The sequence below is a fragment of the Eleutherodactylus coqui genome, chromosome 9 (assembly GCF_035609145.1).
Source record: "Eleutherodactylus coqui strain aEleCoq1 chromosome 9, aEleCoq1.hap1, whole genome shotgun sequence".
NCBI lineage: Eukaryota > Metazoa > Chordata > Amphibia > Anura > Eleutherodactylidae > Eleutherodactylus > Eleutherodactylus coqui.
Genome location: NC_089845.1, coordinates 53,445,107 through 53,470,965, shown reverse-complemented (window position 1 = coordinate 53,470,965; position 25,859 = coordinate 53,445,107). Strand labels below are relative to the sequence as shown.

Below are 25,859 nucleotides of genomic sequence, written 5' to 3'. Positions count from 1 at the left end.
ATGTAGGGGACTTGAACCACAAAAGCTCCGATCGCTATGATAATGGATTGCAGTACTTCTGTAACTCACAATAACGTTCACAGGCCATTGCAGTCCAGGGCACCAGTGTACGGTGTGCCAGTCCATGGCAACCGATTGGCCCTACGCGATTACATCATGGAGTGCTGATGACGCCACAGTGGAAGCATGCTCCCGCTGTAAATCGTTTACATGCTGCAACATACATCAAAATCCGGGCTAATGCCCACATGGCGCCCCCCCCAGAGACCCCATACTTACCTCCGGATCCACCACCCGACGTCCCGCATGACGCTTAGGCGCGCATGCGCAATAGAGCGCGTGACGCGCAGGCAGCATCATGTGACACGTCAGCCGCGTCATATGACGAGGCTGGCAGGGAAGCAGTTTCACGCTATCTTTCGCTGTGCTACAGCGGAAGATAACGTGACGGACGGCTTCGATTGACTGCAATAGAAGCCATTTGCGCGTACGCCCGCGGCAAATAGAACATGCTGCGGGTGAGGACGGGAGATTTCACGGTGCGGAATTCCGCGTTGTGAGCATTGTGCTATTAGGTTCAATAGAACCGAATAGCTGCAGGGCAACGCGGCGGGAAATCCGCCCGTGTGCAGCCACCCTTAGGCTGGTTTTACACAGTTGAGATTCCCGCGAGAGATTTGCGCATTGCGAGATGCACAAATATGAACCCCATTCTTTAGAATGCCTTCATACACAACTGGCAGCCTTGGCGGAAGATCGCTACATCCCCGAAATAAGGAGACGGTTTTCATAAAATACGTCTTGCATCCGTGGCAAACTCACGTTGGCGAGTGCGATATTAAGAATCACGGCCCAATATGGCAGTCACCTGTGTGAGATTAGCCTTAGACAGATGTACAGGATAGGAGCCCATTAGTGAGCGCAGTAAAAAGGCGTATTGGCCGTCAATCAGGGCTCAATCGCACGAGCGGCTCTTGCTGGCGCACACGCAGGTTATTGCTGCGTCCTGACAATCCCTGCGCACCAGCTCGGCGAGTACGTGCGTCTTAATCCACACCATTATAGCGCATGCCGCTATCTTTTTTGTGCACGCATTTCACGCGCTGCGGTGAGGCACAGCGTAAAGTACGATAACGATCTGTGGTGAAGTATAGGTGTGTGAGGGGTTAATATGTTACATATACAGTATATGGATGTATATATATACTGCTTGTGTGGTGGCCATGAAGGCCCGGCCGTGGACGGCTGCCCTGCAGCCCTCAGCAGCCGCCTGTGACAGAGCCTCCATGCTGATAATTTCCTGTCAGCGCCGTCCTTCCTGTCACACACCGCCCAGCAGCCCGCCGCGCTCTTCCCGCCCAGACTGGAGGCGGCGGCCCCTCCTCTCCGCTTTGGTTGGTCCCGGCTTTCCCGCTTTGCTCTTACACCGCCATTTTAAATAAAAATAAATAAATAATATGGGCCCCGTCTGAGCGCGTCTCCCGCCGGGCGTCAGTTATTAGCGGAGCCCCTGAGGCGCACGGCAGCTCCCAGCACGGACGGAAGCTTCTAGTGGGTTCTACAGCTCGTCTTCCCCGCTGCGCGCCATCTCCAGGGTAAGTGGCCGGACATCAGTGCGCGCGGCCGCCCTGTGTGTGAGGGCGCCATGAGAGGAGCTGCCGCCTGAGGGGAACCATCTGTTGTGCGCATGTATATCTACCCTCTAAGTACCCCTCATAGTGTGCCTGTGGTACTGGTAGTATCTGCCTGCCTGTGGTACTGGTAGTACCTGCCTGCCTGTGGTACTGGTAGTACCTGCCTGCCTGTGGTACTGGTAGTACCTGTCTGCCTGTGGTACTGGTAGTACCTGCCTGTAGTATGTCTGTGCCTCTGGTACTGGTAATACGGCTTGCCTGTGGTCTGCCAGGGTGACCTGCTGATGGCCACCCTTCACCTCACAGATCTGACTTAGGCCATCAGTTCCTGCTGCACTCACCTGTGTGTATTCACCAGGTGGCTGCTCCTCCATTCCCTGCTGGAGAGGCTCAGGTGTGCAGGAGATACTCTTGTACTTCCCGCCTCCGGCTGCTCTGGGACCTGTAGTATCTCTATGGGGAGTTGACTCTCCGCACCTTAATTTCATTATGGTGATTCGGTTCCTTGGGGGAAACTCTTAATAAATGTTTGTGAACTAGAGCGCTCCTCGGCAGGAGAGCCTGGCAGACCGCCCCGCGTATAAGGAGCACGTCTAAGGTATCAAACGCATCGGCCGCTGTCAAAAAACACAATAACTTTGACTGTTTTATAGCATTGCTGGAAATTCGTTACTTCTACGTACCCAGTTTCCCTGTAAATAAGACAGGGTCTTGTATCTTTGCTCCAAAAGCCCCCCCCCCCTTTTTTTTTTTTTTAACACAGCTGCCTGGACACTATTTAGGCCTCCTTCCCACGAACGGATTTACGCCGTGTAAATTCGCGGCAAAAATCCGCCGCGTTGCCCGCAGCTATTAGGTTCTATTGAACCTAATAGCACAATGCTCACGGTGCGGCATTCCACCGCGGAATTTCGCACCGTGAAATCTCCCGTCCTCACCCGCGGCATGCTCTATTTGCCGCGGGTGTACGCGCTGACGGCTTCCATTGCAGTCAATGGAAGCCGTCCGTTCACGCTATCTCCCGCTGTAACACAGCGGAAGATAGCGTGAAAACGCTTCCCTGCCTACCGCCGCCGTGTCACGTGACACGGCCGGCCGCGTCATGTGACGCGGTGGGCGTGTCACATGACGCGACAGCGGTGGGCGGGGAAGCGTCTTCACGCTATCTTCCGCTGGTAAGCATGGGGTCTCTGGGGGGCGCCGTGACGGGCTTCACTGCGGAATATTCCGCAGCGGAGCCCGTCACGCTCATGTGAAGCCGGCCATAGATTGACTTTTTTTTATTATTGGTAACTTGGGTGTATTTTTGGAGTAGGGCTTATATTTCAAGTATCATCAAATCCTGAGAATTTGTGTTAGGGCTTATTTTCAGGTAAGCAGGGTAGAAATACTGGTTAGGAAGTTTTTAGGGACGGGATTGTCCAGGTGTACTCTGCTGCGCAATTCCGACACTGGGTAAGGCCAAGCTTGCACGAGCGGGTTGGATTGTATGTGGAGGCCCCCAGCGGTGAACCCGGCCGCTGACCCAGTGTATGACCGCGTACTTGTGCAGACGGTCATACACAGTACAGCTCTTTTTTTTTTTTTTTTTAAATCTTCGACGCCGTGACTTACCGGTGACACAGGTACCCGCACCACGTACACAATGTAGTTGAGTATATCTGCAGCCAATAAGCACGATGGGCTCTGTGTCACAGATATCTGCAGTAAAATAGAAGATGCTGCGTTCTGTTTTCCGCGAGCGGGTTACACCGCACCGACCCGTCACTGTGAGCAGAACTGTGTAAATCAATACATTTCACTGATATGCAGATCAATCACGCGCGAAATCCGCAATTACTATCCAATCGTGTGACCTCCCCCCCCTGGAAAGTGCAAGTACCACGCACAGGTGTCTGTAGATAGAATGGGTGGTGCTCACTTGGCGTCAGATGGATGTTTCGGTTATCTGCTACTCTAGTCTATCAATACTTAGTATCCAATCAGGTTGGAAAATTTGCTTGAAGAATCCTTTTAGGCCTCATGTCCACGGGATAATTGTCATTAAAGTCCGCAGCGTTTTTCCCGCACGTGGATCTGCGCCTCATAGGGATGCATTGGACACCCGCAGGTAGTTAAATACCTGCGGATGTCATTTTCCCCTTGAAGCACGGATTGCGTGTGCGGGGGAAAAAAAACGCGATATGCTCCATTTTAGTGCGGGTCTCCCGCAGAAGCCGTCCGGATCCACGTTACACCCGTGCCTGAATTTCTGCTCTCCGCGCGGGAGAGCAGGAGTTTTTAAAAAATGGAGTGCCTGGCGCATGCACGCTGCCGGCGTGCCGAGCACATCCGCTGGGCCGAAGAAAGAGGATCCGGCCGCGATAGAGGGTAGGTCCGCAGCGTCCGGACAGGTAAGTAAATTCTTATTTTTTAGCATCATGTCCGTGGGAAAGGAGGGACCCGCTGCAGGATTCTCCATGAGGAATCCGCGGCGGGCCTGATTTTCCCCATGGACATGAGGCCTTAAAGGGACACTTGCCTTAAACACACTAAGGGTGGTTTGGTATTAGTGTATCTTGACGCCACCGGAAGTACTGGTGGAGCCAAGATGCAAGGTGTTTGATGGGGTTGACGCCCCCTGTTTGTGATTGGCTGCTGGCCATTGTCTCCTTTCTCAGGCTCACAGGTCCTGCTTTTTTTTCCTGCACTGACTGTAGCAGGCGTCGCAGCAGCCACGCTTTCACTGTCCCTGACGCCCCTTTTTTTTGCCGATACAGAATTTGCTGCTGGCTCGGCTGTCACCTCCGCTGCCTTGGAGCGGACTGCTGTGACTCTCCCTGGCGACCCTTCCACGCTGTTGTTTCCACCCCACACTAGCCACCGGCACTCTGCACCGCTCACAGTACCGTGCGTCTGAAGTCACGAGCGCTCATCGCTCTGGCCCACCGAAGAGTTTTCTGAACTTCGTCGGGCTGCGGGTCACCACTCCCTCGCACACCAGCGCTGCAGAGTTCAGCCTGACCGCTCTCCCCTTCCTCCACGGCCTTGTCCGCTGACCACCACCACTCATAAGTCCCCAGCGCCGCCTCTCACCTTCCTCAATGGCGGCCGGCAGTGGCTACAGGACCTGTGAGGACTGGGAGAGTGCAGGACGCCCAATCAGTAACAGGGGGCGTCAACTCCCTGTCAAACGCCTTGTATCTTGGCTCCACCTGTACTTCTGGTGGTGTCAAGTTACACAAATACCGGGTGGTTTCACCTTTATACTTGGGGTTTCCAGTTTCCTGCTCCGTTTGGGAAGCAGGAAAAGGGAATCCTCTGGCTGAAAGAACCCCCGTTGACTATAATAGGTTTTTTTGGTTTCCCCTCAGCTTTCTGGCATCCTACCGCTGTATGCAGTGCTTTTTCTTCTGGTATTTTGTGCTAGATCTGCGAATTAGCCTCCGACCGAATGTTCCAGCGCAGATGTGAAACTGGCCTAAACTAAGCTATGGTGCTGTTAGGCGAGGCCACCGAGCAGGGTACTGTATTTTTCATATTCACTCATCCGCTTCTTGGATCCTGTGAAGTCTGTACAGTAGCTGAAAATCTGGCTTTTCTTCCTTTTCAGAGACCCCTGAGCATGCTCTCCCATAGACTTGTATAGTGGCGCATACTTACGGGATTCTAAAGAGTTTTTAGGCCGCTGCACAGATTTTTCATGTGAGCATCGTGGGATCCAGGAAGAGGGTGAGTGTGATAAATGTACCTCCTGTTTCCCTGTCACCTGCACTAACAGCACCATAAGTTTAGTTTATGGTGCTTTAGGCAGGTGACAAGTTCCCTTTAAGTGCAAATATTCTGACTTGTGCTGTGGGTGTGATTGTTTGATCAGCACACCAGGATTACTCCGTGTGCCTACCTCTGCCACCCTAGTGCGTGCGGTGTGCACCAAACTCAGCAACCCACAGCATGCCCTGTCGCTGAATCTTCCGTAGACTGGTAAGTCACGCTTGGTAGAACTTACAACTGAAGTGCTGCCTACTCTTTCCAATACATCCTGTCATTATTGTTTAAGTGGCTGATGTGGCGTAAATTTAGAGCAGCTTCTCTCTGGTCACTTTTAGGCCTCCTTCCCACGAACGGATTTACGCCGCGTAAATCCGCGGCAAAAATCCGCTGCGTTGCCCCCTGCTATTAGGTTCTATTGAACCTAATAGCACAATGCTCACGATGCGTAATTCCACCGCGGAATTACGCACCGTGAAATCTCCCGTTCTCACCCGCGGCATGCTCTATTTTCCGCGGGTGTACGCGCTGACGGCTTCCATTGCAGTCAATGGAAGCTGTCCGTTCATGCTATCTCCCGCTGCAACCAGCGGAAGATAGCGTGAAAAAACGCTTCCCCGCCTACCGCCGCGCGTCACGTGACACGGCCGGCCACGTCATGTGACGCGGTGGGCGTGTCACATGACGCGACGGCGGTGGGCGGGGAAGCGTCTTCACGCTATCTTCCGCTGGTAAGTATGGGGTTTCTGGGGGGCGCCGTGACGGGCTTCACTGCGGAATATTTCGCGGCGGAGCCCGTCACGCTCGTGTGAAGCTGGCCTAAATGTGAAACTCGGATACACTTTGACTGATCGCTGCATTAGCAACATCTGGTGTGCCACATCTTGTGATCAGTATCGCGGTACCAAATGAGAGTTATGTCATTACCTGCTCTCGGATAATGTGCTGACCTCTGTGTAGAAGTTAGGTCACTTGAGTGACTTTGACCGTGGGCAGATTGTCATCTGTTTTTGAACCACGATATGAAGTGTGCCAAGACTGGACTGACCATATCGGATAGAAAATCACAGTGGAAGGCCACATGTGGTTGATCCTAGAGGTGAGCATCAGGTAGCATAGCCAAAGACAAGGGTGTCCCTAATGACCCACAGTCGTCATCGCCAACTATATCATGTATGGGCTCAAAAAAGATGTCCGCTGAACTGTGTGATATGACAGGTCCAGTTTACTGCTGAACCATACAAGTGGCCACGTTTGGTGTAAGCTGCATGAAGCCGGACTCTGTGGATGTAACATTGTGGTTCAGCAGGCCAATGCTGGCTCTGTCATGGCCCTGGGAGCGGTTTCCTGGCATGACCTAGGCCACAGGTTATAATACCATAATCCCGGAATAGTAAACACTATAGGGATGTGTTAGCTGACCATCTGTTCCCATGTCTTCAGGAAGTTTTCGTGTGCCACCTTTCAACAACACCCCATGTCATTGTGCTTGGATCATTAGGGAATGGTTGGAGGCGCACAATAATAAATTCTCCAAACTCTGTAACCCTATTGAATATTTTTGTAATATTCTGGAAAGGGCTGTGTTTTGATAACTTGTCTGCAAGATGTGCACCAACTGATGGAGCTGCTGCAGTGAGCATGGGTCGAGTTTAGTATAGAATTATTTGCCACCTTGTGGACTCTCTTCCCTGATGTCTGAAAGCCGTGATCGCCCAAAAAGGAGGATCAACCTGTTACTGATAGGTGTTCCTAATGCAGTGATCATTCAGTTTATAAGTTGATTGCTCTCGCCCAAGTCAAGCGCAAGGCCATCTACAATATGAAGGCTGATCATGTAAAGCCTAGGATTTTCCAAAATTTCATGTCTAATGTTTTCCTTTGCTTTTTTTATTTCAGATAAAAAACATGTCTTTAGCTAGTACTTCAGACGCTCTTGATAAAGAAGAATCCGATACTATGGAGCAAGCTGCAGAAGAGAAAGATGATACTGCAAATGGAAGTGAAGAAGGAGAAAATGATGAAGAGGAAGATGACTATGACAGCAGTGAGAAAAAAGGTCTGCAAACTAGTCAAAGCTTTTACATCTTAAATATAGTGTATACTGTCAGCACTTCACTATACTTTCCAGACCGTGATTAATGTATGGCCACATTCTCACAGGATGGAATCGCTGTGGGCATTTCGCAGTCGAATACCCAAAGGTGATCAGCGGTGGCCAAATCGGCACCTAAGTGCTGTGGATTTGGCGGTTTCCTTAATTGTGGAATTGCGTCGGAATGTAACCCTTTATAATTCAAAGGTTGAATTCCGCAGCATAAATAGATATGTTGCGGATTCAGAATCCACAGCGTTTTTTTAGAACATTTCCCCACCATGTGAAAGATTTTGAAATCTCCTCCGCATACCTTGTATTGTAGATGTTGCAGACCTTCTGCAGGGATTCCGCTAGCAGAAATTCTAGTGTTTACCGCCTGTGTCAAGGCAGCCTACTGGGGAGGGGAATAGGTGAGGAGAAGTCATCCATGATCTTAGAACGGGACTAGCTAAATCAATCGTGAATATAAAATCTGTCCTGGCAACCGGCTTTTGCCTCCTACCCTCCATTTTGTTGTCACGGTCCATGGATGGGGAGACTTTACCTAGAGCATGCTGTGTGTGTTCTAATTAAAAAAAGAAGAAAAAAATCAATCTAAAATGTGCATAATACCTCAAATAAAACCACCTTGTGTAAATGGAAATAAGTTGCATAGTTCTGTTTCTAGAAAGTGCTAGTAAATGGCAACAGTGAATTTTATTCAAATTTATTTGTGGACCTATATTGGCTGCTTCTGTCTGATTTATCAAATGTCCGTGGCACATGAAGCATTTGGTACTGCACACTTCTGTACACAAGAGCGGAGTTTAACCTCTCTGAATGATAAACTGCTGAATCACAAGTTTGTGACTGCCATATGCGAGTATGTCACCTTGACAGGATGACCCACTAGACTTTGATGGCAAGGGCTAATAGCTATGCATAAGCTTCTTCTGATTGCATCCACACTGGGCCATAGGTCCCCTGTTTTCCAGGTAGTGGTGAGACCCCTGCTGCCGGCCCGTTTGAAAACATGTGGAAACCCCTGGATGCGAGATTTTTTTCACATAGCAACAGCTGCGCATCCCTGCAAGGCTAAAAAAATCTGCGATACTGCCCATTGTTTTCAATGGGAGAACATCGCAGTCCCCTGTTACTCCAGGGGATTCCTTCAATCACCACATTGCTTGAGTGAAAGCATCGTACATGAGAATGAAACCATTGGTTTCATAATCATGTGTTTTCACTCGCTTTCGTGTAATTTTATCGCTAGTGTGAAGCTGGCCTAATACGTATAAAGTGGAGAGACTACTGGGACCCTCCAGCAATCTTGAAATTGCAACCCTGGTGCTTCCCAGAGTTTGGGCAGTGGAAGACATGTATGCATGTCCTCAAGTGCAGAGAGGAAGAGCAACAGATGTACATTCCAGTCCCCAATATCCAAGGGCACCACAAAACTGATAGTTGAAGATAGAGGAAATTAGGAGGGCGCTTCAGCCGAAAACCAATAAAGTAAAATAAGAAGGGTGGGTAAACCGGTAAATGTATGTGACTTACCCGGTGATAAGTGAGGACTGGCAATGGCCTCACTATCACCTCCAAATCCAAGCGAGCCTATAGAAATTGTATATATACTCCAGTGTATATATAGATGGGTGGTGGAAATTCGTTGCGCCAATCCAGGGGGGCTAGGTCCCGAGAGCTGCTGATGATGGTGGGTGCTATTGGCAAATAGTACCCACTATGGATGAGCGAGAAAATATTGCACATAAGTGCAAAAAAGTACACCAGCGCTACTTACAGAGATCTGTAAAAGCACAAAGAATCCACCGAGTAGAGATAACAGGAAAAAGGATTCTTTATTAGGACACACGGGTCCTCCTAGTGCAACGCGTTTCGTCTGAACAGACTTTATCAAGCACAAAAATAGTAATGTATAATGCACACAAAGGCATGGTATAAAATGCACACAAAGACATCACCTTATATACATATGTATCAATAGGAACTAATGAAACATGAAAACGAAAGTACCTGCTCATGTTGCCAGCGTGGCTGCCGCCATGTTGGAGGGGGGGTTTTAGGTCACATGTCTACGTTAAGGGTCACGTGGGTAGGCCGGGATGACGACAAAAGCGTCGTCAGGAAGGGGGCGGGCTGATCGTATAGCGCTGCCTATTATGAGCTTAAAATAGAAATTCAAACTTTCCAAAATGTATATGCCGGAACCGAGAAGGGTTGAGTAAGTTCTGAGGTTATTATGAGCTATCGCGGGGTAGCGGTGTGGCCGCTGGATCCAGCGGAAGTGACGTGGGGTCACATACTGTGCAAGGGGGGGGGGGGGGGGGGGGCGTGGCTGTCCAGGTGACGTAATGGTCACATGTTTGAGACTGGTGCGTGCCACTTGAAACGCAGCGCTCCGTAGTGCAGAACGAGTGACGGAATCGTCACATGTTGTGGGCGGGCCTTAAAAACGCCGGCTGTACAATGGAGACATTTTTCAGGCATTGTAAGTTTTATATGCATTAATCTTATATTATATACTATTTCACTGTTGGAACCATGTGTGTATATATATATATTAATATCATTATGGTACATTAGTTCATGCAAAGTCAGGTTCAACGTATGAATTTTAATTATTTTTATCATTATTATTGTCTGGATTATCCTTATGTATATGATAATATATGGGGGCATACATACATGTATAAAGCACCCATCATGTACCAATTTTTTAACACACGTGACGTTTATGCATTGGTGACTGGACTGATTGGGCCTCAGCCCGGTTGCCATATTTATATTTATGTTTGTATTTACCTATGTTACATATTTTTATCCTCTTTTATATGCAATTCACACATAACGGGACATCACCATGTTTTATTAATGTATCAGTACCGTAATTTTTCAGTTTCTCAGTTTTCAATTCCCATGGCATATACATTTATAATTGGCTTATCTTTAGCCCTATAGCGATTATTTGATGATTTATAACTAAATTTAAGCTGTCCCATATTTTTATCCATTTTATTTATTTATTCCCCATTTATACACTTCCATGGGTCTATCTAAATATACTAAGCACCGTTATAGGCATATAAAGTAACCCTACCACAGAGGTTCACAACACCTCTAGGCTCCCATACGTGGTGCTAACAACATATAGTCTTTATATAGGCTCTATAACTAACATTCTTGTACTCCATTTCATTGTCCACTTATTTGTTCAGTCACTATAATAGGGGTCTTGGGATACCGGCGCCTTTAGGTCCCGCCCAGAACTTGTGACGTGTCCGTCACTTATCTCTACTACGGGACACCTCGTTCAAAGGGCTACATTCTAGCCGCAGACATGTGACCAGTACGTCACCTGGCCACCCAACTACGCCCCCCCTTGTACAGCCGGCGTTTTTAAGGCCCGCCCACAACATGTGACGATTCCGTCACTCGTTCTGCACTACGGAGCGCTGCGTTTCAAGTGGCACGCACCAGTCTCAAACATGTGACCATTACGTCACCTGGACAGCCACGCCCCCCCCCCCCCCCCCCCCCCCCTTTGCACAGTATGTGACCCCACGTCACTTCCGCTGGATCCAGCGGCCACACCGCTACCCCGCGATAGCTCATAATAACCTCAGAACTTACTCAACCCTTCTCGGTTCCGGCATATACATTTTGGAAAGTTTGAATTTCTATTTTAAGCTCATAATAGGCAGCGCTATACGATCAGCCCGCCCCCTTCCTGATGACGCTTTTGTCGTCATCCCGGCCTACCCACGTGACCCTTAACGTAGACATGTGACCTAAAACCCCCCCTCCAACATGGCGGCCGCCACGCTGGCAACATGAGCAGGTACTTTCGTTTTCATGTTTCATTAGTTCCTATTGATACATATGTATATAAGGTGATGTCTTTGTGTGCATTTTATACCATGCCTTTGTGTGCATTATACATTACTATTTTTGTGCTTGATAAAGTCTGTTCAGACGAAACGCGTTGCACTAGGAGGACCCGTGTGTCCTAATAAAGAATCCTTTTTCCTGTTATCTCTACTCGGTGGATTCTTTGTGCTTTTACAGATCTCTGTAAGTAGCGCTGGTGTACTTTTTTGCACTTATGTGCAATATTTTCTCGCACAAAACTGATAGTTTGCATTTCAGCTATCCCATCTTATTCCATGACTAAGTAAAGGGTGAGGTAAGGAGGGGGGTGGGTGAGGTAAGGAGGAAGGAAAGGGAGAGCGATTTGGTTATGGACTGAGGCTCTGACAAGGACCACACAGGACGATGTTAAAAATTAAGGCAAAGGTATTTTGATGGAGCCCATAATCTCTCGGTATTCCTGTGTATATTGGCAACTAACTCGGGGCTGTCCCAGAAGACGTGCAGTAGTGTCTGTCCTCGTATCGCAGTACCAGCACACTGGAGTAGAACAGGGGTATGTTTGTGTAGCTCAGAGGGCACGTAGTACAACCACAAGAGCAATTTGTAACTTGCCTCCTGGTATCTGATCTGCTGGTGTGCGTGAACTCTAATATCCTGTCCACCTGGGCTGGGAATAGAGACCGCTTAAGCTCCTGTTCCCATTTGATCCAACAGGAGAGAGTAGAATACAGATTAGGAGTGATCGGTGGAGCCTGACACAAATGGACACTTTTTACCCTGATAGAAGCCCCACTGAAAATCAATGGACATGTTTTAGAGGGGGTGGGGTGGGGGGAATCTAATGAGCACATCCTCAAGAAGAAATGTTGGCATGTAGCTTCATTTTGTTCTTGAGGTTAATGTGAGCAGACACTTGCAGATTATCTTCTTTGTGCAGCTTTGTTCCAAATGTCTGGTTCAGTCAGTACTCTTGGATAGGGATGTTTGTTTTCCTTATGAAAAGGTTTTTAAGAAATTGTATGACTTCTATTTATTTCACTTAGAAAAGAGCCTTATTGTGGAGGGCAAAAGAGAGAAGAAGAAGGTGGAGAGATTGTGCCTTGAAATGCCAGTTGTGAAAAAAGATCACGTCTTAACTGAAGGTAATGACTTTGTTTTACTTTAAAATCGTACATGTTCATTGGGAAGTTATTTTGCTTCTCTGTAACCTGTGAACTTGACAGTAACTTGCATATCTTTATTTCTGTCCATGGAGATTTGCAGCGTCACTGAACACTTAAAGTCTGATCTTCACGTTCCTCATATTCAATAGAACGCACAGCTTTTCTGCCACCAGAAAAACTGCGTTTTGACTCCTTGTAAAAAAAAAAACAAAACCAAGCACGTAGAAGTCAGATTCGAACGGCCCTTTTGTGATTGTAAGGTTGAAATAAGTAAATGATTACAATATCAGAGCAAAAGGATAATTTGCTGCAGAAAAGTGAACACTCGAAGGGTTGGTCTAGTACCCTGTTGTACCAATTCTAGCTTGGATGCAAGATGTGAGAAGGACAAATATGGAAGTTCTTGTACCCTGTTGTACCACCTCTAGCCTGAATACAAGATGTGATACGGGCAGGCATAGAGGGTTAAGTACCCAGTTGTACCGCTTCTAGCTTGGATACAACAGGTGATATGGGTGGGCATGGAGGCTCTAGTACCCTGTTGTACTACCTCTAACCTGGATACAAGATATGATACAGGTGGGCATAGAGGCTCTAGTACCCTGTTGTACCGCCTCTAGCCTGGATACAACATGTGATATGGGTGGGCATGGAGGCTCTAGTACCCTGTTGTGCCGCTTCTAGCCTGGATACAATGTGATAAACAGACGTAGACGCTCTAGTACCCTGTTGTACAACTTATAGCTTGGATACAACATGTGATATGGGTGGGCATGGAGGCTTTAGTACCCTGTTGTACTACCTCTAACCTGGATACAAGATATGATACAGGTGGGCATAGAGGCTCTAGTACCCTGTTGTACTGCTTCTAGCCTGGATACAACATGATACAGGCAGCCGTGGAGGCTCTAGTACCCTGTTGTGCCGCCTCTAGCCTGGATACAACATGTGATATGGGTGGACATGGAGGGTCTAGTACCCTGTTGTACCACCTCTAGTTTGGATGCAAGATGTAATAGACAGGTTTCTTATGGTATCCTGCAGCATATCAGTCTACATTTAATGTAACTGAGCATCAAGGCCATGCAGGCTTGTAGGCTGTCAAAGTTAGCGTCCCAGATGGTCCCATACATGTTCTACTAATGATTAATCTGGCGACCGGGCAGCCACGAAATTGTGACACTTGTGTGTGCAGCCAAGCATTATCATGCTGGGAAATATTGCCATGAGAGGAACACATGTGGCTGTAGGATGTCCTGAACATATCGCTGAGCTGTCATTGTTCCTCATACCACTACTAGGGGTGACCAACTGTTGTATGTGATGCCCCCCAGACCATCACACCAGCAGTGGGGGCAGTGTGCCGCGCCACTGCAAAGGCAGGATTGAGATGTTCACCTCTAGGTCTCCAGACACAAACACTGCAGTTGTCGGTGCTTAAACTACACCTGGATCGTTCGCTGAAGGCAACCCCTTTTCCACCCCATAGCAGTCCAGTTTCGTAGTTCACAACACTACTGCAAACTGAGGTGACAGTGCGCGTCAAAGACAATAAACGTAATGGGTGCCGTAACACCAATGTCAATAGTACTTTCTAATCTTAAAAACGCAAGTGTGAAGACACCCTAACTTAGTGGTTTTTATCTTTCATAATGTAGGTCCAGCAGTCATGGTTTTCATTATAAACTACACCCATGACACTAATGTAAGGAGAGCCATACACCACTTTCTTCTATATTACACACATGATTAAAATAAAATTAATTCCTATTTGCCTACTTGAAGCCCCAATATTGGCTGTTAGTAACTTACTGGTTATTGTGCATCTGACAATTATGCATATGGCTCACGGCCAAGGCAGAATATTGCTAGCGATATTCAGCCGAGGGGGAAAAGGTGACAGGTCTCCAAGATGAGCTTATCTAATAGATAGGCTCATCGCAGCACACCACGATTTAAATCCCAGAAGCGGAGAATTGCTATGACTCTCCACTCGTGGACACTGGCGCTGTGCTTTCCATAGCAACCCTCGGTGTTCTAACGAGGGGGAAGAAGGTACATAGGAGCTGTGACAATTGAGGGGGAAGAGGGCCATGTGTAAGAGGCTGTGAGGGTGGAGGACCGTATGTGTGGGGGCTGTGATGACTGGAGGGGGCAGTATACGGGGACTAGAGAACCCATCTTTCATTTGTATGTAACTAAATTTCGTAACATTCTTTTACATGAGGGAATGGCATTCACAATAATTCCTTGATAAGTACTGATTGTGAAAATTGTCGAGTTTATATTATGGAATTGCTGTGTAAGTGATTTACTTGTGTGTAAAAGAAGAGTATTTCTTAAGCTTATTTCAAAAGGGGAAACAAACCTCGCTCCAAATTGAGATGTGATTGGGGAAAAAAAACAATCAAGATTTTAATTTTAGGCCAAATCACTCAGGCCTACTGTGTAATGCCGGTCTCACGCGACTGGATTTGAATTGTGGATTCCGCAATCAGTGTCCACGTGATGATCCATGGTAAAACGAGGGCATTAATTATTTCCAATCCATTTATTTTTTTTCTCATCCATTCTCCCCAGCTCCAAATAAATTGGAGCTGGGGAGAATGGATGAGAAAAAATAAATTTTCCCTTCACCCTCCTGATCTGACGAAGTTCAAGAGGCTGCAGGTGGTCACTACACCGTGGGGGGAATGCGGAAGTAATACTTCCACATTCTCCCTTCAGCCTCCCGGCTTGGCGATCAGGTGGCACCCGACAGTCACATGATTGCCAGGCAGAATGCGGAAGTAATACTTCTGCATTCTCCCTTCAGCCTCCTGGCTCGGTTATCATGTGACAGCTGGGGTCAAGTGACACGAGCGGTCACTTGATCGTCGTGCGGAATCTCCACACATAACATGGCTCTAATTGAGCGCTATGTAATGTGTAAAGGAGAAGGCAGAAAGGGTTAAAAATCCTTTCTGCCTTCTCGGGGGTCCTCGATGAGGACCAGTGCAGGAGTGCTTCTGCACTCGATGTCTGACAATCGAGTGCAGATGCACCCCTGCACTGCAATGTCGGGCATGTTCCGACATCGGAGCTGTGGGGGAAAATGATGATGTTGGGGCAGCCCCGACATTGGATTGGAAAGGGTTAAAAAGCATTGTGGTTTTTTTTTTCTTCCCCTCCTCTTACATTCGTGAATATGAATTGTGGATTCCGCAAGCGGAGGAAAAACCGTAGCATGCTCTATTTTACAGCAGCATTTGTGCACCAAGCCTCCATTTCATGTCAATGGAGATATCCAATCGGTATCCCATACGGCTGCTGCGTGTACCCACATCCTTGCTAAGCAACGGCGTGGGAAATGCAAACGCCCCCCACCCCCATATCCCCCCCCCCCCCCCCCCCCCCCCCCCCCAAAAAAGCTGTGCGCCTTCGCGCTAATTTGTAATACTGGTGCCGTGCACAGGGTCACTGGCTGGGCTCATAGCCTGAATCCACTGCGGGCCTCCTTCATAGGGAATTCAACCCAGTCGTGTGAGCCTGGTCTAATAGGTGTTGTAATGGCCATTTAAAAGTTTACTAATTACAAGGTTTACTGTATTAGAGCAGCAATCCAAAAAATACTGTTTGCACTTGGTACTTCGATATAATATACATTTCTCTTGTTGCTATGTCATTTCTTCTCCTACTTGGTTTGGCTTTGACTATTGCTGATTGAACAATCTGTTGGACTGATGGGGTTATCCACTCTTATTTTTCCTGTTAGGGAAGGGAGAAAAGCTGTGTGATATTGAAAGAGTACAATATTTTTTGAAGAAGAAGAAATGTGATGAATTAAGATTCTTGCATCGATTGCTGTTCAATCGTCAGGGCACAGTAAGTGTGACATTCTATTACTGCAGAGAGATCTGAACTGTCTTATGCATTTCTTATTTTTTTACTTTCGGTAAAAGATATGCAAAATTATCTTGTGTAAAGGGAATCTGTCATCTCAAACAGGTGGTCTAGAGTGCAGGCCTCATGTTATAGGGCTGGAGGAACTGAGCAGATAGTTTTTTGGGGAGATATTCTGTAGAACTTGTATTCATTTACATCTCTGCACATTCTGAGCTGGGCGGTTCCATCAGAAATTGACAGCTACCCCTTTTGTGTGCAGTCATTCACAGGTAACTGTCAATTACTGGTGGGATCACCCATTCGACTGTTCAGCTTTTGCAGCATTCATGGTGCTGTAGAAATTACATGTTACCCTCATTTTATGGGTCAGTGCAATTAGGAGAATACTATGTTTTTATGCTAATTTTAAAAACTTAAATCCTAACTTTTTGTCATATTGAAATCCTTTAGCTTTTTTGTTTTTCAGTTTGTTAGGGATGGTTTTTGAGGGTAGAGTTCTAGTTCTCGCTTTTTTTTTTTTGTTACATAAGACGTTTTGATCACTTTTTTTATTAGGAAATTGGGTGAGCTAAAAACTCACAATTTTTGAATTTTAGCTCTTTCAGTGATACTTAGTTTAGGGTTCTTCAAATGCAGTGATGCCAATTTATGTTTTCTTTGTTTCAAAGAAATTATTTATTCACTTTTATCGACAGAAATTGCCGAGCACTTGTATTCAGCTATTTCTGATTGTCCCTGTTTGAAAACTGGCTGGTAGAGGGGTGCAGTGAAGGGGACGCAGGACCCCTGCTCATGGGACTTGGGGGGTACTTGACTGATCAGAATTTTATCACCTATCCTAGGGATAATAGGAGATAAAAAATGACTCCGGTACAACCCCTTTTTTAAATGTTTGCTTCACATTGGAAATGGCCATTGTCATGTTTTAATAGAACATTATATTGTTTCTGATTCTTTCGGTAGACAAGCAACAAAGAAATCTGCACCCGATATACATTGAAAATCCACACCATATTCATGCACACTTATTTGCCAATGTGTGAATGGGATTTTAAAAAATCTCCTTCACTTACTTCTCACTTAGTTTTGCTACGGATTTGAGTTCTGTATTCTGTTGTGAAAATCTTTGCTATCATTGACATCATACAAAACCTAAATTATGATGGAGATATTTTTGTCCTTCAATTTTGTGTATAATTGTATGCAGCAAAGGGAATTGTCACGAATATCGTGGAAAGTGCGAAACTTGATCCTATAATATGACTTCTAGGTGGCCATGGTAAAGAGAAATATCGGTCAATTCAATGGCTTTCCATTTGAAAAAGGGAGCGAACAGTTCAAAAAGAAAGAAGAGATGCTCAAGAAGTAAGTGTGGATCTATTGTATGTGGAGTATTCATTTTTTTGCCCATGGGGGGTGTATTATATTGACAATTTTTAAAAAATTTATATACACTTTTGTTTGTTTTTAATTTTTACTAGGCTTAGAAAAAATGACTTGAAAATTATCTGCACTGTTCTTGATCTGGAAAAGTCTGGTTCGAACATCGAATTGGTTTCTAGAATTATGAATTTCCTGATGAACCCAAAGTCTACAGGAAAAGTACGACTTTCAACATTAGTTTTTTTTGTTTTTGTTTTTTCTTTCCAGATGCAATATTTGAAAGTGTACTTGCACTTAAAATAGACTTGTTGGGGCTTCTGTATGAGGTTTCCAAAAACTTAATGGGGCTTTCCAGGGAAATGCTATTCATAACCTATCCTCAGGAAAGGTCATGCTAAGGTTGGGACATCGACACAAAAATATCAATAGTGGATAGTATCAACTATTGCTGAACAAACTATCGATTATTGTAAAATATCAGTGGAAAACTATCTATTTCGATATATCGACTTTTTAAAATGCTGCATAAAAATAAAACAGGTCTGGGGTGAATAAAGCAACACAATCAACAAAAAAAATTAACGTTTTTAAAGAAAACTAAACTGTTGAATTTATTAACTTTAATATATTTTCATGATGTTATTAATACTTATAAGTTACAAATGAAAATAAATTACAGATGAAACAATTAAAATGAGGTATATGAAAAGAAGTTTATCATTGGCCCCAATAATCGTTATCTAATGAGCCAAGAAATATTCATTTGTTCGCATGCTCTCCCTTCCCAATGCTCCTTCGAGCAGACATACTTTCATCAGCTTTTGAAAACCTTCTTTCTGCAGGAACTGAAGTAGCAACTACAGAAAGATATTTTCTACCAAGCTGGTACAAATCTGAGTAGGGTTAACATATTTCCCTCCATATTTTAAAAGGATTGTCTCCTAAACGACCTGGGGGGAGAGGGGGGGGCATTTTTAAGAACAAAGTGATTCATCTAATGTTCTTCGTGTTTTTTTTTTTTTTTTTTTGAGGTTCCAGGTCTCCTCTTCAACCTTCTGATGAGAGCTCCATAAAGAAAACTGAGCCTTTCATGTTGCCGCTGAGGGACCAACGGTCTCCATGGCAACTTGTAAACAATGCAGGGCCTGGTAACCCGACCACAGTGCCCTGAACGCAACTAATTTCGTTAGATGGGTCTCCTATCTTTTCTATGGGCACTGCATTCACTTTAGACACTGAACGCACGACACGTCACGTCTCCTTTTCTGGACGTGACCTTCGTGCGTTCAGCGCAGTCCTTCATCTGCATGTGGAAATGCTTTATTTAGAAAGCCTTGCCCACAGCCATCGCGTTAGACGCAGGCGTTCAGAGCCTGCGTCTAATGCGATGAACAAACGCATGTGGCAAAGGGGCCGAAGACCCCACTTTTTTCTAAGAGTCGTTTTGCCTGGAGCAAACCGTATTGGTGACAGTCACCTCACACTTTCCAAAAGTTTGTAGAACTTGTTTAGTGCCTCGAGCAAAACGACATCCCGTACCAACACAAAGGAAAGGGCAGAATTTAAAGAAAGAAAATAAGGTCACTAGACTAGACACGTTTCTTCTTTACAAAAATCGATATATCGCCCTAAACTATCAATGTTACCGATATATCGGACCTAACAATCGATAAATAGTATCGCCAAAGCATTAGCGATATATCTGTTTTCGATGTCCCAACCCTAGGTCATGCCCACAATCAGCACCAGAATATTTAAAGGTACAGAGCTGTTGCTCTAGCCCTAGTATGGTGACCGAGGCTGGTAACTGCAGATGCAGCTCACTAAAATCAGTGGGAGCTGTGCCAGTCACTATCCAGGTGGGAGCAGCAGCTTCAGCTCCGTATCCCCAGTGTACTGTCGCTTGCAACAGGCGCCTAACCAGCAGATCTTATTCTTGACTCCCTTGGTGTTCAGCTGAAGGAAGAGGAGGGTGACTGTCTACTTCTTTACTCAGACACGACTCCATACCTTTTTGGCTGTGCCCATGCCTGGACCTTTAGCTCAGTCCTATTTAAGTGAATGGAATATTTGCTACAGGAGCATTCGTGGCTGCAACTAAATATATAATGCTGTCCCTGAGCAGCAATGAGGCTGCATCACTCCCTTCTGCTTATCTGCTCAGGTGCAGTGAATCAGGCTCTCACTGATCATTAATTACCTTTCTCGGGCTACTTTTACACGAGTGTGGATCTCACGCCCGTTTTGTGTGTTGCGAGACACACAACTTGTGACTGATCTCCATTCTTTTAAATGGAGTCATACACATGAGCAGTGTTTTTTTTTTTTTGTTTTTTTTTGTTTTTTTTTCCTCACAGCACTGCTGCGAGAGGAAAAACTGGTGCCATGTCAATGGTGCCATCGCCCATTGATTTAAATTGGACCTTAAATACTTTGCATGGCTCACGCATGCCATGCAGTGTGTGTGTGAGTGCGAGGTTTCCCATTGAAATCAATGCGAAACTCTAATGGATGAAACACGCACAAATAGGATCGGAATTTCACCTGAGCGATACGAGGTGATTTTCCTTAAAACTAAAAACTTTGACTAGCACAATATCGCACTCACCATTGAGAAACTAGCCTTAAGTAAAGATTGTAAGTATTGCGATGTAGGAAAACAAGTGGCTTCAACCACTTTGTAGAATGGAGAATACTAGGCAGGGCAACTGAAGGTGAGCCTTGTACGTCAGTGACTCTCTAATTTATTTTGCCTTACTGAGCATGTTTAACTTTTTTTTTTTTTTTTTTTTTCAATAATCTTCCACATCTGAGAATTTTAACATGAAATGTAAAAATATGCATAGGTAGATAATAGACTTAAGGATAAAACATCATCCAGACTTAATAACAGTAGCGCAAAATTTATTTTGACTTTCATTAGTAGATTCAAGAGAGGAAAAAGGGTTATCAAAATGTAAAATTAACTTTTTTTTTTTTTTTTTTTTTTTTGTGGTGGTATGTTAGAAAAAATGTTTTAATGGAAACAATGTACTTCTCTTCCAGCCCTTGCCAAAGATCAAATCAAAGTCTCCGAAAGGTGGTAAAAGAGAACGTAGCAGCTCTGGATCTGCACGAAAATCAAAGTCTCGTAGATCCAATGTGATACTAACTGATGAGTCTAGTAGTGAGGAAGAGAAGAAGGATAAGGAGGAGTCTTCAGGTGATGACAAAGAAAGTGAGGAGGAAGTAGAAGATGAGGATGAAGAGGTACAAGTGAGAAATTCGTCTACATATATTTTAGGAGGAAAGTGCTAATAAGCAAGACTAGATTGATGGAACTCCCTTTTTAGGGGAATTTGCAAAGGCAACAGAAAATGAGAAGTCAGGCAATGGTAGTTGGCTGCCAGGTATTGCATACGGTAGGTGGGAAGTTGTTTCCACAAACTGCCATATGTACCGCTCAGCTGAACCCATGTCGTCAGTGTGTGCCAGCTGTAATCTACAGCTGACTTAGATGCCACATCATTATCGACTGACATTGAAGTGGTTAGATACAGAGGGAGCTTCCTGGGTTAACCAAATCAAGGAGGATATGTCCTAGCAGTTGCTGGCCTAATGAAGGTTCCTAGGTCTTTTGAGGCCTAACAAGATGCCTTTCTATGTTGCAGTTCAGAAATATTATGAGTGATCAGGCACCAAGTGGGACTAAAATAAAACGCTGTAAATTTATGGCACTTGATCCTGGGCTTTAACCCCAGCCGATGGCAGAATAACTGCACATTATTAAAGCTTCTGGGCTGTTAGACATAACCGAAGAGAAGGGAGAAGCGTTTTTAACCCACTTCTCTCTTCCCAGCTACATAATGCTCTGAGCACTACGTACCAAAGAGAGAAAGCACAAGTGTTAGTTCTACTACACAACCTGGTGATCACGTGACTGCCGGGTACCCCTTGTTGCAGCAGAGCTGCAGGGTCCTTTGTAGACCCAGATCAGCTCTGTAGTGACTATTGTCTCTACAGGGGGAGGTTTGGTATCATTGTAATTGTACTGACCTGGAGAATAAACTGAACATGCAGTTTTTACAGTGCTCACCGAGATAAAAAGGTAATCAGATTACAGGAATGTTAAAATATCGATACATTTTAATGTACTAGGAATAATGCCATAAAAATACAATTCATATGGCCACATTGATGGAAAAGAAGAAACTTATGGCACTTGAAAAATGGATAAAAACTTAAAACAAATACTTTTGTGACCCTCAGTGGTGGTAATTTATTTTTGAGGTAGTTGCACAGATGGAGAGACACCTTTATCTTCCTACAGTTTGGTGCTAGGTTGCTATTTAACACAAGTATTTGTAAATCTAACTTGTAGCCTCCAAAGAAGGTTTCAAAGAAAGAAAAGGCCAAACCCAAAGCGGCATCCAAGAAAACAACCGCAAAGTCTTCAAACATAAAAAAAGCAGATAGTAGTACTAGCAAGAGTACAAATAGTTCCAAGAAAGGTAAGTTATGATTGTTGAGATTACTGTATATAAGTAAATTATCTTGAGTCACCCAACTCGGTTCCCGTGAGGAATGCTGCCCCCACCCCCTGTATTGATGAGGCCTTCATGGTGATTACTGTGCAGTTCGAAATAATTGAATATTATTTATATTTACAACAATGACCCTCTTTGGGATCAAAAGTTGCATAATAGATGCCTCCGAATTCTTCGCAGTTGTAGTCGCTGTGGAACACCTTCACAAATCATGTACTTGCCTGCAACTTGCTTCCAAGATGACGTAAAGAGACGAAAACTTTTTTGGCCTGCTACGCAGGCTATATTTGGCATTGAGCTAATGAGATTTGGCTTTATATTCATATTGCACAAAGATCTGGCTCTAGAGATTTGTTCTACATATAATTAGTCTGTTTGTCTAGGTTCGGGAAAACTGGGAGGATAGTACCTCCCTTCCTCTCGGTGGGCGAGGGAGAGCCTATGGCCTCATGTCCACGGGGAAAATGAGAATTAAAATCCGCAGCGTTTTTCCCACGCCCCATAGGAATGCATTGACCACCCGCGAGTAGATAAATACCCGCAGATGGTATTTAAAAGTGAATTTAAAAATTTCTGGAACATGAAGAAAAAATGAACATGCTCCATTTTAGTGCGGATCAGGCGTGCAGGAGCTCATAGAGCACATAGCTCAATTGATCTCCCGCATGAAAAATAAGACAATTACAGTGCATCAGCACTGCATCCGCAGCAGATCTGATTTTCCCCGTGGACATGAGGCCTTAGGCCTCATGTCCACAGGCTTAAAATCCGCAGCGTTTCTTCCGCACGCGGATCCCCGCCCCATAGGGATGCATTGGACACCCGCAGGTAGTTAAATGCCTGCGGATGTCATTTTTCCTGTCAGGCGCGGATCCGCGTGTGGGAAAAAAAAATGGACGTGCTCCATTTTCGTGCGGGTCTCCCGCGAGCTTCTATTCAAGCAGTCTGGATCCGCGGGAGACCCGTACCAGAATTAAACTCACCTGCTCCGGACTCTGCGGTTCTTCCCTTTTTCGTGGCCAGATCTTTCTTCGGCCCAGCGACGGGCCTGATTTTCCACGTGGACATGAGGCCTTATGGATAAGAGTGAGGAGTTTTAATTGTAGTCTGTATTTGACAAGCAGCCAGTGCAGTGACCGGCAGCAGTGTAGGGATTGTACAAAAAAACGAAGCCTGGCTTTCCTCACATTTGGAGCATACAAATAGCCTTTCCCAGGCTCCTGCTCCATAGAGTTGTCAAGTCGCACCTTGCTGACAGTTCTCCCTCCCCTTTTGTTGTGGTTTGTTTATTTCATTTTTTTTATGGTGCACACACATTCTGCAGCACTGTACAGATTGCTAATTATCTCTACATTCAGAGATTACAGAAAACCACAGAACATTTTGCTACATAATCTGATGTTTTTGTTTTTTTTTTTTGTTATTTTGGTTGTTTTTTTTTATTTTTATTTTTTCAATCTAAGCAAATAGTCTGGTAAGGATTACCTAATGTTTTCACAGAGAAAGCTGTTGAGTCAGACAGTGATGACCCCTCAGACAATGAAGCACTGATCAAAAAGGTAAGAAGACCACCAACTGATGATGAGCTACGTGAAACCATAAGGAAGCTTTTGGCTGACGCAAAACTAGAAGAAGTCACAATGAAACAAATCCGCAAAAAGGTATTTGTCTTACTGAGCAGCATGTTTAAAGCCTCACTTGTTTTATTCTGATACCACATTTCACATCAGTCTATGAAAATCTCCAGCATTTCATGGAATATTTCACTTTCAGGTGCATGAAAGCTATCCGAATTGTGATTTGAGCTCAAGAAAGGGATTCATTAAGGAGACAGTTACAGAAGTGAGTGTTTGTTTTACACACCAGTATCCTTTTGTGTTTTAAATGGGGTTTGTCATTAAAAAAAAAACTATCCTATTCCTTGCCAGGCAGTCTACTTACCACATCTACTCACCGATGTTCTCCTTGTTGCACCTGCAGTCCTGCGGGTCACCTTACCGCAAGCCGGCCGAATCCTCTTCATTTGTTATGCAGTTGCAGTCTGCTTCTGGAAGGTCAGTGTAGGCTGCGTCATAGTGATTTAGCCTACACTGCCTAGCAGGAGGCGCCGGATGCTATCTCGGGACTGCGCATGCACGTTCTCGCAGCGTAGATATAGGAACTCTCCCAATGAGACAGCGTGCAGGTGCAGTCCTGGCATTTGCCCGACATGGCACCAGAAGCTTCCTGCTAGGCAGTACATTGCCCGGTAGGAAGAATTCCGGCGATGGACAATTCGTCACTGGAAGATGAAGAATTGGCTGGCTGGAGGTGAGGTGACCCGGGGGGACTGCAGGAGACAGAATAAGATCGATGGGGAGAAGGTGTGGTGAGTAGACTGCCTGGGGAGGAATGGGTAAGTATTTTGTGCGTGTTTTTGTTTGTTTTTTGACAGAACCACTTTAGTAAGAATACTGGATAAAATCTCTGGAATTGGGAGAAAATTATGCTTTAGACTTGTTATAAAGTTGCTCATGTGTTTTTTTTTTTTTTTTTTTTTTTTGTTTTTTTCTCTCTGCAGTTGATTTCTTGAATTAATAAATCACTACTTTTAATCACGGAGAATACATGAACTGTTAAAAATATGCTCATTTGGATTACAAGCTCCAAGAAATCAGACACCAGCAAAATTGTATTGGTTTTTTACCACTTTGGGTACAGTATATTTTAAGCAGATCTTGCAATTTGAATTGTTTTGTAAATTGCTTAATTAAAAAAAATTTATTTTAGTATTTTTTAATTTTGTTTTTTTTTTGTTTACTTGCCACTTTTCCTATGTTATAAAGCCATTATTATTGTTAGTACTGCCTAAATGGGCAGCCATTTGTACAGGGATTTATATTGCAAAACTACACTATCACCTTGTCATGCTTATCTACGTTATTTATCAAACAGAGGGATATTTAAAAAAACAAAAAAATACAAATTTATAAATATTAAAAAAAAGTACCCTCTGGTGTCAGCGTTTTTAAATGGACTATCTTCTATTTTACTGATTTTTATCTACAAAAAAAAATGAGTAAGGGATTCTTATAAGATTTCACTGTTAAGGTCAATTCCTTTTAAGCCATCGTTGTCCTCTTTACTTTCATTGTACACGGCATGCAGATTTTGGATACATTGCATGTAGATGTTAAAAATTTTTTTGTATTCATTAAATTTTTTTTTTAAAACCTTTTCTGATTTGTGTAAAATAACAATTTTTGGAGTATACAACTATTAAAATAATACAGTGCATATATTTGTGCAAAATGTGTGAATGATGGATGAGAGTGCTCTGAGGGAGCCGTTCCATTTTGCAGGAACTTGAAAGCTTTTGCAAACACATTTTTGATGATGCACAGTTATAACAAATGATCTTGCCAATTTGTAGTAACTCACATGAAATTTATTTATCCGAGTTATTAAATATCAATGGAAACAGACTTGGTTTTATTGCACAGCATCAAAAATGTGTTCTACTTCAGGTGTTCCAAGTTTCTGCCATATACGTTGTAGTGTAGCATGATTG

At 44.7% G+C, this 25,859-nt stretch overlaps 1 protein-coding gene across 3 annotated transcripts; it reads left to right on the top strand.

The window, feature by feature from the left end:
* The first annotated feature begins 1,412 nt into the window (after window positions 1-1,412).
* Window positions 1,413-25,527, top strand: DEK (DEK proto-oncogene). 3 transcript variants are annotated; one of them, XM_066579417.1, is made up of 12 exons: window positions 5,021-5,137; window positions 5,227-5,345; window positions 7,284-7,443; window positions 12,396-12,494; window positions 16,270-16,379; window positions 17,671-17,765; window positions 17,882-18,002; window positions 20,829-21,038; window positions 22,144-22,273; window positions 23,810-23,970; window positions 24,083-24,151; window positions 24,870-25,527. In XM_066579417.1, the coding sequence occupies exons 3-12, from the start codon at window positions 7,293-7,295 to the stop codon at window positions 24,879-24,881; spliced, it is 1,158 nt and encodes a 385-aa protein (XP_066435514.1). In that variant the 5' UTR covers window positions 5,021-5,137; window positions 5,227-5,345; window positions 7,284-7,292; the 3' UTR covers window positions 24,882-25,527. The 3 variants fall into 3 exon arrangements, with proteins under 3 accessions (XP_066435513.1, XP_066435515.1, XP_066435514.1); XM_066579416.1 differs by lacking the exons at window positions 5,021-5,137; window positions 5,227-5,345 and adding an exon at window positions 1,413-1,595; XM_066579418.1 differs by lacking the exons at window positions 5,021-5,137; window positions 5,227-5,345 and adding an exon at window positions 1,416-1,595 and having other exon boundaries at window positions 20,829-21,032.
* The last annotated feature ends 332 nt before the right edge of the window (window positions 25,528-25,859 follow it).